Genomic DNA, 19,792 nt, shown 5'->3' with positions numbered 1-19,792 from the left:
TAAGCTAAATGCTATCGAAGCGTCGCGGCACGCTCCAGCGCTTATGTGCACACACACAGATGATAGAGGGATGTATCAACAATTCTTAGTTAAGGTAATAACATATATTAATATTGAAAATGAGTAGACTATTCCTTTAACAGTGCGTCGAAGATATAATGATAGAATTGTAATTGCTTGTTTTCAACCAGTATATTATTATTATTATTATTATTATTATTATTATTATTATTATTATTATTATTATTATTAATTCTATTTTATTTATATAGCGCTTTTCACAATTGTTAATTGTTTCAAAGCAGCTTTACATGAATAGATGTAGGGGAAAACACAGAATAATCGATAGATAATATAAGAAGCAGAATACAGCGGCTAAGAATAAACCGTACAAGCGGTACAGTAAAGTGCTAAGTTGAGCCAATGTTGGCTGACTCTCCCGGGGATGAAACCCCCCCCTAGGAGAAAAACCCTGTGGGAAAACTCCTAGGAGGAGAAAAACACTTGAGAGAGATACATATATATTTATATATTAACACAATAGGGATTTGAAACAGGTAAGCGGATTAAACTGGTTCAGTCGGTGGTCGTTGGTTGCGCATCGGCTGGGCATCACGTTGAAGGACAGCCAGTAGATCAGTGGTGTGATGACCTTCACAGCAGCAGGAACTGGGTCTGTTTGTCTCATTGTCCTCGGGGTCGAGGATGAGACAGGGAGAGAGAAACAGAATCCTATTAGCGTAGGGGCCATTCGCATGTAATGCAAGTGTCATACAGTATTGTGGTTTAAAATCCACTCGGTTCCAGACAGGCTAACTATTGCGGCATAAGTATATTACCCAGATGAGTTATGTGAATGCTTTGTTCTGGACAAACTAACTATTGCGGGATAGGTACATTTACTTGAAATTTTATGTGAATGCTTTGTTAAAAAAAAAGAATGTCTTAAGTTTAGACTTAAAGTGATTATTATTATTATTATTATTATTATTATTATATTTTATTTACTTGACACTCAAGGACACCGGACAATAAAACAGTCAACATTAACAGCAATAATCTTTTATCATAAATACAGCCTCCCTTCTTATATAAAACACTTGATTCCTCTCATCAGCTTCCTGAACTTTATAAAAGTTCATATTCCGTTCCTCTTTTTATTAGGTTTATTTATTTCCTCCTATTTTCTCTTTCAGGGATCGACTGTCAGAACTTCATGGGAACATGTTTGTTGAAGAATGTGAGAAATGTGGCAAGTATGTCCATGCAACTCACTTCAACTGATATTTGTTGTACTCAGAGCAACCATCATTATGAAATGAAATCATGTTTGGAGGCAAAAATGATCAATATTTCCAGATCTGTCATAATTTTGGCCACAACTGTATCTAAACAAACTGAAATATAAATGTTTAATGAAAAACTAGTCTATTCCCCATAGCTCCACAAATGTACAATCTCCAAAATACATATTGATTGAGTTTGTATTGTTTAGTACCGGTTGTATGTTTGACATTGATCTAGATGCAGTATTGATTGAGTATCATAACCCTGACCCTGACATATGAACCTTTAGAGAATAGTACCCTATTGATTGCACTAAATTGGCCTCGTGAGGGTTTTGTCATTCCCATAGCGATAAGCAGTATTTCCCTGGACTGTTTTAGGCAATATGTCCGGGACACGGTAATTGGAGTGATGGGACTGAAGCCAACCGGACGCTTCTGCGAGGTCACGCGTTCCAGAGGACTCCGAACCTGCAGGTGAATAGAGTTTTAAACACACACTGATACGCTTATGTGAATTGTTATGAAATAAAATCATGGTTATAATAACCTAGCAAAGTTTGAGGCTATTATTCAAATGAAACTACAGAATTTTTTGTATCCTATCTTCATTTGATCTCATTTTATCACCTCTCAAATATGGTTAGGTTTCTTAAAATATACCAGATATTGAGACTTTTGTTAGAGATCAGATTCAAAGCGATGATCAAAACATACACAGTATTTTTTACTGTTTTTGGATCAGTAGTTGCTTCAGTGTTTTATAAATTGGGTAACAGTGCCACCTAGTGGATGATAGTGGAAATAGGGATTGCCGTAAAAACTCATCATTGGCACAATTTGGCATGGAAACATTTCTCTTATGCTGTGTACACACCAAAAGATAATCATGCTTAGGGGTGGGCGATATGACCAAAATCTTCTATCACGATAGGATTAATTTTATATCATGATAACGATATGTATCACGGTAGAGGTTTTTTTATGTTTTAATAAGGTTTAAATCTTTAATACCATAGAAATGTTCATACTTCTCACAAAAAAACATATACAGGCATAGAAAGAAGATAAAAAGCAAACAAAACTCAAGCTCTCTGAAGATAAACAGTCATATAAGAATGATAATAAATAATTATGCATGTATGTATAAGCCTATACATATTTTTATTTAAGGTAGAAAAGTGATTTAATCAGGAGCAGTGAGAGATTTTCTCTCAATGCTGTTTGATTAACACGAGTGACAGACGGGAGCAAAATTAGGTAACTTCCCCTTTAAGACCAACGTCCAGATCCAATACACTGTCACACATGCGCTTTCTGTTTTAGCTGTTTACTTTCTCTTAAGACCTGACTGGTCGTGTTTATGAGGATGCTTGCAAAGACGGGAATTTTGACGCATATATGTATTTAAGGCCAATAAAGCGGGAAAAATGCTCGCGAGCTTAATGAGCAGCAGTCGCGCGACTTGCGCGTTCCTCACAGACAGAAAAAGCAGCGGCTGCGCGACTTGTCCGCTCCTGACACACAGAAAGAACGCACGCACACAGATCTGTTGTCTGTGTTTCAATGGCTTAAAATAACTTGTTTTAAAACTGCAGTGCTTAAATACGTGTACAAACGTTACGTTTTCGCGACCACGCGCACAGGAGCGTGACGTGGGCACGTAACCTCGATAGAAACGATAGTCCAAAATCTCTACCGGTTGACAATTTTCTACCGGTTAATTATGTCTACCGGTTTATCGCCCACCCCTAATCATGCTAATTTTGCGTCGATTTCCCCCCTTCCGACAATCCTAGCTATGTCCCGATTATCTTGATGGTTCTACAGATTATTTTATCAGATTTTTCGGTGTGTTAAGATGAGTCGACTGAGTAACGTTGGAGTCGCCCCAATCGCAAATCATAAATATTAATCATTTATTATTTAATGTTTTATCATAAATACTAAACATGTTTAATATTTAATTAAACATGTTTAATATTTATGATCAGAAATCCTGATGTGTGATTATCACGTGAAACGAAAGAATATCCAATCATAAAGCAAGATGATGGAAGACGGAAGCAGTCATGACTGTGACTGTCTCCACAACTTCACCCAAACGTTTTTCTTTTGTTCCTTGAATTTTCTGTGAAAATGTATTTCTTCATATTGTCTGCCATGCTTATTCTGAAGTCTCGTGAGATTTTGCGAGATTTCAGTGTTCACAGTCGAGACTCTGGTTGAAAATCTGTCTGTGTGTGTGGTGTGCACAATATAGAAGCAAAACGGTTAAATCTAGGATTTTCTATCCTCATGTTAATGGTCTATCACATTTTTAAAATCTTATAAGATGTAAAAAATCTTTTGGTGTGTACCCAGCATTAATTGATGAGAAAACTTCAATTAAGTACAAAATATGGTCTACACGAAGGTCCACGTACTTTGCGCATTACACCATTCTTGTCATTGGATGAGAGAAAATAACCAGACTTAAAATGCATGCAAATATTCAAACATTTGCGAACATGTAAAAAAAGCAGACTATACTCCGGGCTTTAGTGTACAAAGTATTTGTTAACTATGACTGCACACAGACTAACTTTAAAGCAACACCAAAGAGTTTTTTTACCTTAAAATAACGTTTCCAAAAAAGTTTCAGTCGTTCATCCACTCGAAACAGGGTGAATGGCACTTTTACATTCGCTTTGCAGCCCTCTATCGGCCAAAACCCCACTAAAAAAGTTCCCAACCATCAGGTCGCAGTCCTGTAGTTCGAGTGAAAACTACAAAAACTTGCTTTATGGCAAGTTACAATCCAATCAGAGCAAGCTTTGCTGCAGTAGACTAAATTATTTACGACAGGGGTAATGGACAATTCCGCTTTTAACCTGTAGGGGGAGCAAAGAACAAAAACTCTTTAGTGTTGCTTTAAACTACAGACAAAAGAAGGGAAAAATAAAAATAAGTTTATTAAACTCTCGTCTAGCAATCCCAATGCTCCAGATCAGGGATAGGCAACGTCTGTCCTAGAGTGCTGACGTCTTGCGGATTTTACCTCCAACTTTGATAAAACCTCGCCTACCTGTAGTTTTTTAGGTGCCTCTTTAGACCTTCATTAGCTATTTCAGGTGTCCTTGATTAGAGCTGGAGTTCAACTCTGCAGGACATCTGTACTCCACCGCTGCCTACCTCTGCTTCAGATAGTAACTAAACATCTAAAATTATCTTTATTTGTACGTACTATGCCGTATGTGTGATTTTAAGTTATGGTTGCAGTGATTTTGTTTTGGATTCTTCTGAAAACTTGTCAAACTTGATATTTCTCTAGTGTCAATTTTCTTTGCCTGGGTTGTGCGACTTACCCCCAGTCACATTAGCTACATGCAACAGAGACAGAGCGACAGGCTACCATTCATTTTCAATGGAAGTGGCCGTTTGCCAGCGACAAGCTCGCAGCTGCGCGAGCAAGGCGGGGCCAAAATAGACAAGCAGGCTATTTTATGCAAATGATGAGCGACGCGACAAAGCGACTGCCAATCTTAGTCAAGGAGCAGCGTGACATAGGTCTGTGGTCGAGTCTGAGAAAATAATTCAAGATGGCGGAAAATGCGTATTTATGTATATATCTGAAATAAATACTTTTAAATCCAAAAACACTGTTCTTGTTACTTAACAATACCTCTAAAGTGACTTTTGATACCGCTTTTAGAAACTAGCCAAGGAACGCCCATCAAGCGAGTGCGTGTCGCTTGGTGTCGTTCACTTTTGTCGCTAATGTGACTGTAGGGTCAAGCTTTACCTTGAAGCTACAATTGATTCTGATTTAATGGGGTTTCTAAAAATAATATTGATGCACTGCTGTGATTAAAAATATATATATTTTATGTTAATCAGTGTTTAACTGTTTGTTTTATCACAAAATGCAACGTTGGTGATGCTGGAATAAAGTGAAAGGCAAAGTATGGATGAAACGCAGGATATGCATGAGTTAAAAATGTAAAACCAGCATTTGTATGTCCTCTCAGATTACTGTAACTGTTAGTTATAGGTGTGTATGTTGTTTCTGCAGAGGTAAGCTGATCAGCACAATATTGGACTGGGAGGATTCACTGCCTGACCAAGACCTGAACAGAGCAGATGAAGCGTCCAGGTATGAAAGATTAATATCCTGAAAATGACAGAGAGATGGAGAAAGACACAGATGTTCTTTGCATTTACATAGAGAACCCCTTCATGTTTAATGTTGAAAAACCAAGAATCCAATTTTGTAATTTCTGAAAACTGAATTTACATAGTCATTTTTTTTGTGCTGTCCCGACCAGCATCTGACATTAATAGGAATGGAAGTTAGTCACTCTTTTGAGACATTAACAGAACCCAAAGGATGTTGTAAGTTTGCAGCTTGTTTGCATTTTTTTGTCCATAATGAACATTCCTAACAATTGTGTACACGTCTTTCCTCTGACAGACGGGCAGATCTGGCCTTGACGTTGGGTACTTCTCTGCAAATTAAACCCAGTGGAGATCTGCCTCTGCTAACCAAGCGCACAGGAGGAAAGTTGGTTATAGTCAACCTTCAGACCACCAAACATGTAAGTCTATGAAATGATGTCACCCACTAAAGTGATGTTTTTTTAACACTTTTATCAACACTTGCTCCATTATGGTTGCATTTATTATTATTGTACAGAATAGGACTCTTTTGCAATACTGTTATTTTCAGTTTTTCAGGCATCGATTATCTATTGGCCGCGCGCCAAACATGATACGAAGTCAAAGTTCGCGTTGACGTGTTCATTGTGCTTTGCTTTCACGGATGCACAAGCGGTGCGTTCGAAGCTTGTGTTGACGCGTTTATTGTGCTTTGCCTTCACGGATGCACAAGCGGTGCAGATGAAGCTCACGTTGACGTGTTTATTGTGCTTTGCTTTCACGCATGCACACGCGGTGCAGATGAAGCTCGTTTTGGCGCGTTTTTTGTGCTTTGCCTTCACGGATGCACAAGCGGCGCATATGAAGCTCGCGTTGACGCGTTTATTGTGCTTTGCCTTCACGGATGCACAAGCGGCGCAGATGAAGCTCGCGTTGACGCGTTTATTGTGCTTTGCTTTCACGCATGCACACGCGGTGCAGATGAAGCTCGTTTTGGCGCGTTTATTGTGCTTTGCTTTCATGGATGCACAAGCGGTGCGTTCGAAGCTTGTGTTGACGCGTTCATTGTGCTTTGCTTTCACGGATGCGCAAGCAGCGCGGATGAAGCTCGTGTTGACCTGTTCATTGTGCTTTGCTTTCATGGATGCACAAGCGGTGCGTTCCAAGCTTGTGTTGACGCGTTTATTGTGCTTTGCCTTCACGGATGCACAAGCGGCGCAGATGAAGCTCGCGTTGACGCGTTTATTGTGCTTTGCTTTCATGGATGCACAAGCGGTGCGTTCGAAGCTTGTGTTGACGCGTTTATTGTGCTTTGCTTTCATGGATGCACAAGCGGTGCGTTCGAAGCTTGTGTTGACGCGTTCATTGTGCTTTGCTTTCACGGATGCGCAAGCAGCGCGGATGAAGCTCGTGTTGACCTGTTCATTGTGCTTTGCTTTCATGGATGCACAAGCGGCGCATATGAAGCTCGCGTTGACGCGTTTATTGTGCTTTGCCTTCACGGATGCACAAGCGGCGCAGATGAAGCTCGCGTTGACGCGTTTATTGTGCTTTGCTTTCACGCATGCACACGCGGTGCAGATGAAGCTCGTTTTGGCGCATTTTTTGTGCTTTGCCTTCACGGATGCACAAGCGGCGCATATGAAGCTCGCGTTGACGCGTTTATTGTGCTTTGCCTTCACGGATGCACAAGCGGCGGAGATGAAGCTCGCGTTGACGCGTTTATTGTGCTTTGCTTTCACGCATGCACACGCGGTGCAGATGAAGCTCGTTTTGGCGCGTTTTTTGTGCTTTGCCTTCACGGATGCACAAGCGGCGCATATGAAGCTCGCGTTGACGCGTTTATTGTGCTTTGCCTTCACGGATGCACAAGCGGCGCAGATGAAGCTCGCGTTGATGCGTTTATTGTGCTTTGCTTTCACGCATGCACACGCGGTGCAGATGAAGCTCGTTTTGGCGCGTTTTTTGTACTTTGCCTTCACAGATGCACAAGGGGCGCATATGAAGCTCGCGTTGACGCGTTTATTGTGCTTTGCCTTCACGGATGCACAAGCGGCGCAGATGAAGCTCGCGTTGACGCGTTTATTGTGCTTTGCTTTCATGGATGCACAAGCGGTGCGTTCGAAGCTTGTGTTGACGCGTTTATTGTGCTTTGCTTTCATGGATGCACAAGCGGTGCGTTCGAAGCTTGTGTTGACGCGTTCATTGTGCTTTGCTTTCACGGATGCACAAGCGGTGCAGATGAAGCTCACGTTGACGTGTTTATTGTGCTTTGCTTTCACGCATGCACACGCGGTGCAGATGAAGCTCGTTTTGGCGCGTTTTTTGTGCTTTGCCTTCACAGATGCACAAGCGGCGCATATGAAGCTCGCGTTGACGCGTTTATTGTGCTTTGCCTTCACGGATGCACAAGCGGCGCAGATGAAGCTCGCGTTGACGCGTTTATTGTGCTTTGCTTTCATGGATGCACAAGCGGTGCGTTCGAAGCTTGTGTTGACGCGTTTATTGTGCTTTGCTTTCATGGATGCACAAGCGGTGCGTTCGAAGCTTGTGTTGACGCGTTCATTGTGCTTTGCTTTCACGGATGCGCAAGCAGCGCGGATGAAGCTCGTGTTGACCTGTTCATTGTGCTTTGCTTTCATGGATGCACAAGCGGTGCGTTCCAAGCTTGTGTTGACGCGTTTATTGTGCTTTGCCTTCACGGATGCACAAGCGGTGCAGATGAAGCTCACGTTGACGTGTTTATTGTGCTTTGCTTTCACGCATGCACACGCGGTGCAGATGAAGCTCGTTTTGGCGCGTTTTTTGTGCTTTGCCTTCACGGATGCACAAGCGGCGCATATGAAGCTCGCGTTGACGCGTTTATTGTGCTTTGCCTTCACGGATGCACAAGCGGCGCAGATGAAGCTCGCGTTGACGCGTTTATTGTGCTTTGCTTTCACGCATGCACACGCGGTGCAGATGAAGCTCGTTTTGGCGCGTTTATTGTGCTTTGCTTTCATGGATGCACAAGCGGTGCGTTCGAAGCTTGTGTTGACGCGTTCATTGTGCTTTGCTTTCACGGATGCGCAAGCAGCGCGGATGAAGCTCGTGTTGACCTGTTCATTGTGCTTTGCTTTCATGGATGCACAAGCGGTGCGTTCCAAGCTTGTGTTGACGCGTTTATTGTGCTTTGCCTTCACGGATGCACAAGCGGCGCAGATGAAGCTCGCGTTGACGCGTTTATTGTGCTTTGCTTTCATGGATGCACAAGCGGTGCGTTCGAAGCTTGTGTTGACGCGTTTATTGTGCTTTGCTTTCATGGATGCACAAGCGGTGCGTTCGAAGCTTGTGTTGACGCGTTCATTGTGCTTTGCTTTCACGGATGCGCAAGCAGCGCGGATGAAGCTCGTGTTGACCTGTTCATTGTGCTTTGCTTTCATGGATGCACAAGCGGTGCGTTCCAAGCTTGTGTTGACGCGTTTATTGTGCTTTGCCTTCACGGATGCACAAGCGGTGCAGATGAAGCTCACGTTGACGTGTTTATTGTGCTTTGCTTTCACGCATGCACACGCGGTGCAGATGAAGCTCGTTTTGGCGCGTTTTTTGTGCTTTGCCTTCACGGATGCACAAGCGGCGCATATGAAGCTCGCGTTGACGCGTTTATTGTGCTTTGCCTTCACGGATGCACAAGCGGCGCAGATGAAGCTCGCGTTGACGCGTTTATTGTGCTTTGCTTTCACGCATGCACACGCGGTGCAGATGAAGCTCGTTTTGGCGCATTTTTTGTGCTTTGCCTTCACGGATGCACAAGCGGCGCATATGAAGCTCGCGTTGACGCGTTTATTGTGCTTTGCCTTCACGGATGCACAAGCGGCGGAGATGAAGCTCGCGTTGACGCGTTTATTGTGCTTTGCTTTCACGCATGCACACGCGGTGCAGATGAAGCTCGTTTTGGCGCGTTTTTTGTGCTTTGCCTTCACGGATGCACAAGCGGCGCATATGAAGCTCGCGTTGACGCGTTTATTGTGCTTTGCCTTCACGGATGCACAAGCGGCGCAGATGAAGCTCGCGTTGATGCGTTCATTGTGCTTTGCTTTCACGCATGCACACGCGGTGCAGATGAAGCTCGTTTTGGCGCGTTTTTTGTGCTTTGCCTTCACGGATGCACAAGCGGCGCATATGAAGCTCGCGTTGACGCGTTTATTGTGCTTTGCCTTCACGGATGCACAAGCGGCGGAGATGAAGCTCGCGTTGACGCGTTTATTGTGCTTTGCTTTCACGCATGCACACGCGGTGCAGATGAAGCTCGTTTTGGCGCGTTTTTTGTGCTTTGCCTTCACGGATGCACAAGCGGCGCATATGAAGCTCGCGTTGACGCGTTTATTGTGCTTTGCCTTCACGGATGCACAAGCGGCGCAGATGAAGCTCGCGTTGACGCGTTTATTGTGCTTTGCTTTCATGGATGCACAAGCGGTGCGTTCGAAGCTTGTGTTGACGCGTTTATTGTGCTTTGCTTTCATGGATGCACAAGCGGTGCAGATGAAGCTCGTTTTGGCGCATTTTTTGTGCTTTGCCTTCACGGATGCACAAGCGGCGCATATGAAGCTCGCGTTGACGCGTTTATTGTGCTTTGCCTTCACGGATGCACAAGCGGCGGAGATGAAGCTCGCGTTGACGCGTTTATTGTGCTTTGCTTTCACGCATGCACACGCGGTGCAGATGAAGCTCGTTTTGGCGCGTTTTTTGTGCTTTGCCTTCACGGATGCACAAGCGGCGCATATGAAGCTCGCGTTGACGCGTTTATTGTGCTTTGCCTTCACGGATGCACAAGCGGCGCAGATGAAGCTCGCGTTGACGCGTTTATTGTGCTTTGCTTTCATGGATGCACAAGCGGTGCGTTCGAAGCTTGTGTTGACGCGTTTATTGTGCTTTGCTTTCATGGATGCACAAGCGGTGCGTTCGAAGCTTGTGTTGACGCGTTCATTGTGCTTTGCTTTCACGGATGCGCAAGCAGCGCGGATGAAGCTCGTGTTGACCTGTTCATTGTGCTTTGCTTTCATGGATGCACAAGCGGTGCGTTCCAAGCTTGTGTTGACGCGTTTATTGTGCTTTGCCTTCACGGATGCACAAGCGGTGCAGATGAAGCTCACGTTGACGTGTTTATTGTGCTTTGCTTTCACGCATGCACACGCGGTGCAGATGAAGCTCGTTTTGGCGCGTTTTTTGTGCTTTGCCTTCACGGATGCACAAGCGGCGCATATGAAGCTCGCGTTGACGCGTTTATTGTGCTTTGCCTTCACGGATGCACAAGCGGCGCATATGAAGCTCGCGTTGACGCGTTTATTGTGCTTTGCTTTCACGCATGCACACGCGGTGCAGATGAAGCTCGTTTTGGCGCATTTTTTGTGCTTTGCCTTCACGGATGCACAAGCGGCGCATATGAAGCTCGCGTTGACGCGTTTATTGTGCTTTGCCTTCACGGATGCACAAGCGGCGGAGATGAAGCTCGCGTTGACGCGTTTATTGTGCTTTGCTTTCACGCATGCACACGCGGTGCAGATGAAGCTCGTTTTGGCGCGTTTTTTGTGCTTTGCCTTCACGGATGCACAAGCGGCGCATATGAAGCTCGCGTTGACGCGTTTATTGTGCTTTGCCTTCACGGATGCACAAGCGGCGCAGATGAAGCTCGCGTTGACGCGTTTATTGTGCTTTGCTTTCATGGATGCACAAGCGGTGCGTTCGAAGCTTGTGTTGACGCGTTTATTGTGCTTTGCTTTCATGGATGCACAAGCGGTGCGTTCGAAGCTTGTGTTGACGCGTTCATTGTGCTTTGCTTTCACGGATGCGCAAGCAGCGCGGATGAAGCTCGTGTTGACCTGTTCATTGTGCTTTGCTTTCATGGATGCACAAGCGGTGCGTTCCAAGCTTGTGTTGACGCGTTTATTGTGCTTTGCCTTCACGGATGCACAAGCGGTGCAGATGAAGCTCACGTTGACGTGTTTATTGTGCTTTGCTTTCACGCATGCACACGCGGTGCAGATGAAGCTCGTTTTGGCGCGTTTTTTGTGCTTTGCCTTCACGGATGCACAAGCGGCGCATATGAAGCTCGCGTTGACGCGTTTATTGTGCTTTGCCTTCACGGATGCACAAGCGGCACAGATGAAGCTCGCGTTGACGCGTTTATTGTGCTTTGCTTTCACGCATGCACACGCGGTGCAGATGAAGCTCGTTTTAGCGCGTTTTTTGTGCTTTGCCTTCACGGATGCACAAGCGGCGCATATGAAGCTCGCGTTGACGCGTTTATTGTGCTTTGCCTTCACGGATGCACAAGCGGCACAGATGAAGCTCGCGTTGACGCGTTTATTGTGCTTTGCTTTCACGCATGCACACGCGGTGCAGATGAAGCTCGTTTTGGCGCGTTTTTTGTGCTTTGCCTTCACGGATGCACAAGCGGCGCATATGAAGCTCGCGTTGACGCGTTTATTGTGCTTTGCCTTCACGGATGCACAAGCGGCGCAGATGAAGCTCGCGTTGATGCGTTTATTGTGCTTTGCTTTCACGCATGCACACGCGGTGCAGATGAAGCTCGTTTTGGCGCGTTTTTTGTGCTTTGCCTTCACAGATGCACAAGCGGCGCATATGAAGCTCGCGTTGACGCGTTTATTGTGCTTTGCCTTCACGGATGCACAAGCGGCGCAGATGAAGCTCGCGTTGACGCGTTTATTGTGCTTTGCTTTCATGGATGCACAAGCGGTGCGTTCGAAGCTTGTGTTGACGCGTTTATTGTGCTTTGCTTTCATGGATGCACAAGCGGTGCGTTCGAAGCTTGTGTTGACGCGTTCATTGTGCTTTGCTTTCACGGATGCGCAAGCAGCGCGGATGAAGCTCGTGTTGACCTGTTCATTGTGCTTTGCTTTCATGGATGCACAAGCGGTGCGTTCCAAGCTTGTGTTGACGCGTTTATTGTGCTTTGCCTTCACGGATGCACAAGCGGTGCAGATGAAGCTCACGTTGACGTGTTTATTGTGCTTTGCTTTCACGCATGCACACGCGGTGCAGATGAAGCTCGTTTTGGCGCGTTTTTTGTGCTTTGCCTTCACGGATGCACAAGCGGCGCATATGAAGCTCGCGTTGACGCGTTTATTGTGCTTTGCCTTCACGGATGCACAAGCGGCGCAGATGAAGCTCGCGTTGATGCGTTTATTGTGCTTTGCTTTCACGCATGCACACGCGGTGCAGATGAAGCTCGTTTTGGCGCGTTTTTTGTGCTTTGCCTTCACGGATGTACAAGCGGCGCATATGAAGCTCGCGTTGACGCGTTTATTGTGCTTTGCCTTCACGGATGCACAAGCGGCGCAGATGAAGCTCGCGTTGACGCGTTTATTGTGCTTTGCTTTCATGGATGCACAAGCGGTGCGTTCGAAGCTTGTGTTGACGCGTTCATTGTGCTTTGCTTTCACGGATGCGCAAGCAGCGCGGATGAAGCTCGTGTTGACCCGTTCATTGTGCTTTGCTTTCATGGATGCACAAGCGGTGCGTTCCAAGCTTGTGTTGACGCGTTTATTGTGCTTTGCCTTCACGGATGCACAAGCGGTGCAGATGAAGCTCACGTTGACGTGTTTATTGTGCTTTGCTTTCACGGATGCACACGCGGTGCAGATGAAGCTCGTTTTGGCGCGTTTTTTGTGCTTTGCCTTCACGGATGCACAAGCGGCGCATATGAAGCTCGCGTTGACGCGTTTATTGTGCTTTGCCTTCACGGATGCACAAGCGGCGCAGATGAAGCTCGCGTTGACGCGTTTATTGTGCTTTGCTTTCACGCATGCACACGCGGTGCAGATGAAGCTCGTTTTGGCGCGTTTTTTGTGCTTTGCCTTCACGGATGCACAAGCGGCGCATATGAAGCTCGCGTTGACGCGTTTATTGTGCTTTGCCTTCACGGATGCACAAGCGGCGCAGATGAAGCTCGCGTTGACGCGTTTATTGTGCTTTGCTTTCATGGATGCACAAGCGGTGCGTTCGAAGCTTGTGTTGACGCGTTTATTGTGCTTTGCTTTCACGCATGCACAAGCGGTGCAGATGAAGCTCGTTTTGGCGCGTTTTTTGTGCTTTGCCTTCACGGATGCACAAGTGGCGCGGATGATGCTCGTGTTGACGCGTTTATTGTGCTTTGCCTTCACGGATGCACAAGCGGTGCAGATAAAGCTCGCGTTTGACGCGTTCATTGTGCTTTGCTTTCACGGATGCACAAGCAGCGCGGATGAAGCTTGTGTTGACGCGTTCATTGTGCTTTGCTTTCATGGATGCACAAGCGGTGCAGATGAAGCTCGCGTTGACGTGTTAATTGTGCTTTGCTTTCACGCATGCACACGCGGTGCAGATGAAGCTAGTTTTGGCGCGTTTTTTGTGCTTTGCCTTCACGGATGCACAGGTGGCGCGGATGATGCTCGCGTTGACGCGTTCATTGCTTTTTGCTTTCACTGATGAACAAGGGGTTAAGATGAAGCACGCGTTGACGCGTTCATTGTGCTTTGCTTTCACGGATGCACAAGCGGCGCATTTGAAGCTCGTGTTGACGTGTTTATTGTGCTTTGCTTTCACGGATGCACAAGCGCCGCAGATGAAGCTCACGTTGACGCGTTCATTGTGCTTTGTTTTCACGGATGCACAAGCGGCGCAGATGAAGCTCGCGTTGACGCGTTCATTGTGCTTTGCTTTCACGGATGCACAACGGCGCAGATGAAGCTCGCGTTGACACGTTTATTGTGCTTTGCTTTCACGGATGCACAAGCGGTTAAGATGAAGCTCGCGTTGACGCGTTTATTGTGCTTTGCTTTCATGGATGCACAAGCGGTGCGTTTGAAGCTTGTGTTGACGCGTTTATTGTGCTTTGCTTTCACAGATGCGCAGGCGGCACGGATGAATAGGGCTGTAAGGATAAATTGCGTGTCCCATTAAAAAGACCTGTCTAAAATCAATTCTGAATCGCAAGGCTGCGATTTTTTTTTCATGCGCAGCTTGTGCCTGTACTATGGCGTTTGGTCAGTAAAAAGTCCTTATCAAATTAAAAACATTATGAGCCTGAGTCGTTTATAAAGTGCATTTAAAAAAGCAACACACAATATCATTCAAAATATTTTTATTATCATGAAAATACCTAAAAACAATCTGAAGAGCGGCGATATAAATATTCTTCTAGACATTTCCTGCACTAGCGTTTGTAATGCTACTTCTTCTGTGGCACAGTTGGAGTTTCTGCAAGAGAGCGCCCCCTGGCTTTTGGGTGTGGGCATTTCACCGTAATTCATTGAAATTCAATCATTGAAAAAACGTGCATTTGTACGATTAATCGTGACAGCCGTATGGATAAAGCGCGTGTTCATTGTGCTTTGCTTTCATGGATGAGCAAGAGGTGCGTTAATACTGGCCACGTGTGTTGGGGCAATCTGTCTGTATACTGCAAAAGACAAGTAGTTTGCTTTACTTTATTTGCAAACTGTGTTAAAATTAACAACTAAGGAAACCTCTTTAAAATGCTTATTTTACTATTGCTTTGTTGGAAGGAAAATAAACAGTACTCTTGAGATAGATTATTGTCTATGTGGGTCCTGGATTGAAAATGTTTGGGAAGAACAGAGATTTTCAACCACACACTATCATTATTATTTCTTTCTGCATTATATACAGTATTCAAAATATTTAAATGATCACAGAAGTACTGGGATAATAGTTTACATATAAACAGTAATGTTTAACTACTTAAACATTTTTAAAGAGATTGCTGCAATAATTTTTGGGTCATAACTTCTAGTAAATTATTTTATTTTGTTTATTTGGCATTCAAATCGTGAAAGAATCGTGATCTTCATTTGAGACGAAAAAGATTACAATTTTTTCCAGAATCGTGCAGCCCTAGTTTGTATGCTTATGCAGATCATTCCAGATCACTTTATGACGCTCCCTAAGAAGACAACTTGCACAAACACAAACATATACATACTCATTTAGATTAGTGTCCTTCAAAAACACTTCTGAACTAAACTCTAGTTGTTTTTTCTCATTATTAAAAAACATTTTTAAGAGGCTTTACAGCCAAATTCCTCCGACTCTGGATGGATTTTCCTTTTAAGCTTGTTTCTGTGCCGGTTTCTTTTTATATTCATCATGTCACTAGAATGTTTTGAAAGCATTAATCCTGTTCATTTTAAAGCACATCGCTATCAGACCGTGTTTAAGTCATTTATTTGAAGACACTCTTGCCATTAGACCTCATTGCTGCTGCTTCATCGCCTCATCTCAACATTGCCAAATTGGATTATTTCTATAAATCTCTTTTGATATTTACAGACTGACTCTCATGCTATATGAGTTATTCCATGTGTCAGTATTCGTGTGAGGGTAAATTACATTACAGCTGCGTAACATGTTTAGAAACAGAATTTTATATCTTGTGTAGTTTGTGATGCAGGTTGGTGGTCTGACTGAGCTGCAAATTTACTTTCAGTCAAGCATGCAGAAAGCCTACGAGCTTGTTTTTCTTTTTTCAGTTAGTGAAAAGTTGATTTTTCCTTTAAAGAATATTCTTAAAGAGGATAGTTTATTCAAAAATATTTTTTCTGGTTTTTATTTACCAATATTACAAGACCATGTGCTTTTATTTTTATTAGTGGTCAACCATTTTTTTTATGACGATTGCCGATATTTAGAAAACGATGTGGATGATTGGTCGATACAACTGTAATTACAGTAAATGAAAAAACACAAATTTGGTGAAAGTAAATAAACATTTCTCGTGCAAAACATGTCTGGATATATCCTTATAAATGAGATGTATGGAGGTCCTTTTTTAATAAAAATAAAAAAACTATAATGTATTAATTAGAGCTGGGCTATCTCATACAAAATAAAAAGTAATTTTTTATAAGTTTGTGTTGTGTGTAATTATTATAAATACACACACATTCATGTATGTATTTAAGAAACATTTACATGTGTATATATATTTATTTATATTTTTATATATTCTAAATTATATATAAATAAAAAACTATATTTAAATAAAACATTTTTTAAATGTATATATATGTTTGTGTGTGTGTGTTTAAATATACATAATATTTACACACATCACAAACTCATATATTTATTAAAATACTTATTATTTTTACTTATTATTATTACTTATTATAAATTATTTTGTATGAGATTAATCTAGATTAATCTATGCCCAGCCCTAGTATTCCTACCCGGTCTCACAAAGTTTTGTGATATAGTCACGTTTTTTCTTTTTTCGTGCTATTATCACGAAATTTCGTGTTTTTCCTGATCGTATAACGAATTCCTGTTTTCGTGTGATTACGTATTGGTTACTCAACTGCTTTTTCCTATTTTTAAACCATTGTCGCTTCGGTTTAGGGTTAGATTTGGTGCTTGCATTAGAATGTCACTTTACATATTGGTTTATACTATTTTTACTGATTTATTTTTTTATATGTCGCCTGGCGTTAGGGTTAGAGTTGGGTTTGGTTAGGGATGTCATTTTATGTAAATCTAACCCTAAACCGAAGCGACAATGGTAAGAAAATAGGACAAAACAGTTGAGTAACCAATACGTGATAATCACACGAAAACAAGAATTCGTTATACGATCACGAAAAAACACGAAATTTTGTGATAATAGCACGAAAAAAGAATCAAAAAAATACGTGACTATATAACGAAATTTCATGAGACTGGACTGAGTATTCATAGATATTTAAGAAGTTCACGTATCTGTTTCTTTGAAAAACAATGCTGTTGCCAGTTATTATCTTTTTGAAATGTGCCCTCCGCATCAAAATGTAAGCAACAAAAGCATTGCAAATGTAAAAATTAGTGGATAAAGTCATGCTTTCCATTGTCAGTTGTGCTCCCAGTGGCGTCTGGTGACGCTCCCAGTGGTTTTCCGAGTGTGCATGATGCGAAGCTCGTCACAAGATGCATGTACCGTATTTTCTGGATTATAAGTCGCACTTTTTTCATAGTTTGTCACCAGCCGCCACACCCGAGAGGGGGGCAGGAAAAGGACGTCTCCAATATTTTGCATTTAGACTGCCGTACCAAGTTCAACTGCATCAAGACATTAAAGGCGGAGTCCACGATGTTTGAAAAACGCTTTGGAAAAGGAGACGGGCCGACTACCAAAACACACTTATAGCCAATCAGCAGTAAGGAGCGTGTCTACTAACCGACATCCTTGCCGGGTTGCGTATGTGTGGGACGGGTCTATCAACAGAAGGTCCAGATTCTATTGGGGTAGGGGCGTGTTTGTTTAGGGGATTTCAAATATCAACATTGGCTTTCAAACATCGTGGACTCCGCCTTAATCTTATACAAACAAGTTTTAGGGCAACTTTTTTTAGCTCTTACCCATAACAGGTTGTTTTACTTTCTTAACTCAAGTCAAAGTATTAGATATTATTTGTTGAATAATTGTTATTTTTTTGTCATTTTTATCTTACTTTTACAAAGACACAAATATAAAGGCACAGTCTATATTTTTACTAAACAATTCTTTTTACTAATACAATTGTTTTTGCAATTTTTGTAGGACAAGCATGCCCACCTGCGTATCAATGGTTATGTAGATGAGGTCATGGGACAGGTGATGAAGCTGCTGGGATTGGAGATTCCAGAGTGGACGGGGCCGACTCTGTGCGAAACCTCTGGCGGTGACCTGGACGTCCTTCCGCTTGGAGCCTGGAAAAAGGAGGTCAAGATTGAAGTGAAGATAGAGGAAAACAAACACGCTGTAACAAAGAAAAGAAAGAAGAAAGAGGGGGGCATTGAGACAAAAGTCAAGAAAAACATTAAGATGAAAAAAGAGGACAAGGAACCAACGTTAGAATGCAAAATTAAAGATGGTTCCTTGAGTGACTCTCAACCAATCAAAACACAGAACTCACCTTGTAAGGTGCATCCTCTAAATGACTCCTCCCACATTTCTTCATGTTCTTCTGCAGCGAATAGCATCGTTGACGATAAGAACGCAGATGGATTCCTATAACAATTCCACAAAACTCAATCTCATATAAAATCCATGATACACCATAGTCTTATGTATAATGTACACCAGTGGTGCTCCTAAATAATTTAACTTTAACCAAAACATGCCTGTACTGGCTAATCGAGGTCTATGTTCTGTTTAGTTCCTGATTTATCTACGTCTAAGGACTGAAGGTATGTAAGATGCTACATGCCCGTATGGATATAGACTTCTATGGATTAAGGAAGTGATGTCACAGGACTACGATTGTGTTTTATTACTGCTAGCTGGTGGACAACGTTAGTGAGTAGTGATTTACATGTGCTTGGATGATCTGATGCAACGTGCAGTTTTGCAGGATGGACCCGTTGGTGAAATCAGGTTTGTTAAAAGTTTAAAGCTGTTAAGAACATACCCAAGTCATATTTTACCCTGTATTAAAACAAATATTAGTTTCCATTGACATTTTGCAGTGACATTATATTTCTGTCTAGCTTACGAATTATAAGAAGTAAACATACGAAGTATAGGATATTATTAGGAGAGTCTTAGAGGAAATACAAAATGCAAAGCTGTGATTTAAAAGTCCTAAAAATTAGCATTGCAAAATCTTTTTTTGGAGGGGTTATAATATAAAGACATGTTCTTGACAAAGGAAACAATTACAAACACTGAGAATAAAGTGATGTGGTTGTTAGATATCTAAACACAGTTCTGTGTTTGCTTAAAAACTGTTTGTCTTTATCGTGTAACACTGTTGCTTAAAAATGTCCCCATTTGTTGACCATTTTGTTTTTTATCTTCAGCTATAACATCACTTTCATGTTTTTCTACCTTTTTTATGAATAACTTGTTGTATATAAACAAGGCGATGAAACTGTTGCCTGTTTCCTGTGTCAATTTATTTAAAGACTTAAGCTGTCTTCCAAAACATAATGAGTATACAGACCACATACCAAAACATCATTAAAAGCACAGGCGCCAATTTCTTTTTCCGAATTTTTTTTGGAGTAAAAGTCTTAATCTTGTGTTCGAGCCAGACTGATCTCACGGAAAGTCGTGTTATAGTCACCAAAAATTGTATTCATTTATTTTGTCCATGGCACGAAATTCATCTTTTTTGATGCTATATTGTAAAAAAAAATCATATTTGAAACGTTTTATAGGAGTAATTCATGGGGTAATTATGATATTGCTGGAGTATCCCTTTAATAAAAAGATTTGTTGTATAGGACTTGATGCACCAATGAGACCATGGGATGGTCAAATGAGTGACCCTCTGCCATACTACTCCTCAGCCCTTCCATCTCCTGAGGTTGCTCCTTTCTCGTAACTTAGTGTATAAACCCTTGACATGACCTAA

The 19,792-nt window shown here is 42.6% G+C and overlaps 1 protein-coding gene across 1 annotated transcript in view; it reads left to right on the top strand.

Annotated features, from left to right (window-relative positions):
- The window catches only part of LOC129443157 (NAD-dependent protein deacylase sirtuin-6), a 42,072-nt gene extending 22,761 nt beyond the window's left edge, over window positions 1–19,311 (top strand). Inside the window, exons 4-8 of the mRNA XM_055203589.2 lie at window positions 1,197–1,256; window positions 1,668–1,763; window positions 5,341–5,421; window positions 5,740–5,863; window positions 17,995–19,311. Of these exons, the coding sequence (XP_055059564.2) occupies window positions 1,197–1,256; window positions 1,668–1,763; window positions 5,341–5,421; window positions 5,740–5,863; window positions 17,995–18,450 (817 nt within the window). The 3' untranslated portion in view covers window positions 18,451–19,311. The remainder of the gene's footprint in view (window positions 1–1,196; window positions 1,257–1,667; window positions 1,764–5,340; window positions 5,422–5,739; window positions 5,864–17,994) is intronic.
- The last annotated feature ends 481 nt before the right edge of the window (window positions 19,312–19,792 follow it).

This window comes from Misgurnus anguillicaudatus, unplaced genomic scaffold (genome assembly GCF_027580225.2).
Source record: "Misgurnus anguillicaudatus unplaced genomic scaffold, ASM2758022v2 HiC_scaffold_26, whole genome shotgun sequence".
Taxonomy (NCBI): domain Eukaryota; kingdom Metazoa; phylum Chordata; class Actinopteri; order Cypriniformes; family Cobitidae; genus Misgurnus; species Misgurnus anguillicaudatus.
This window is presented reverse-complemented; position numbering and strand designations above follow the sequence as displayed.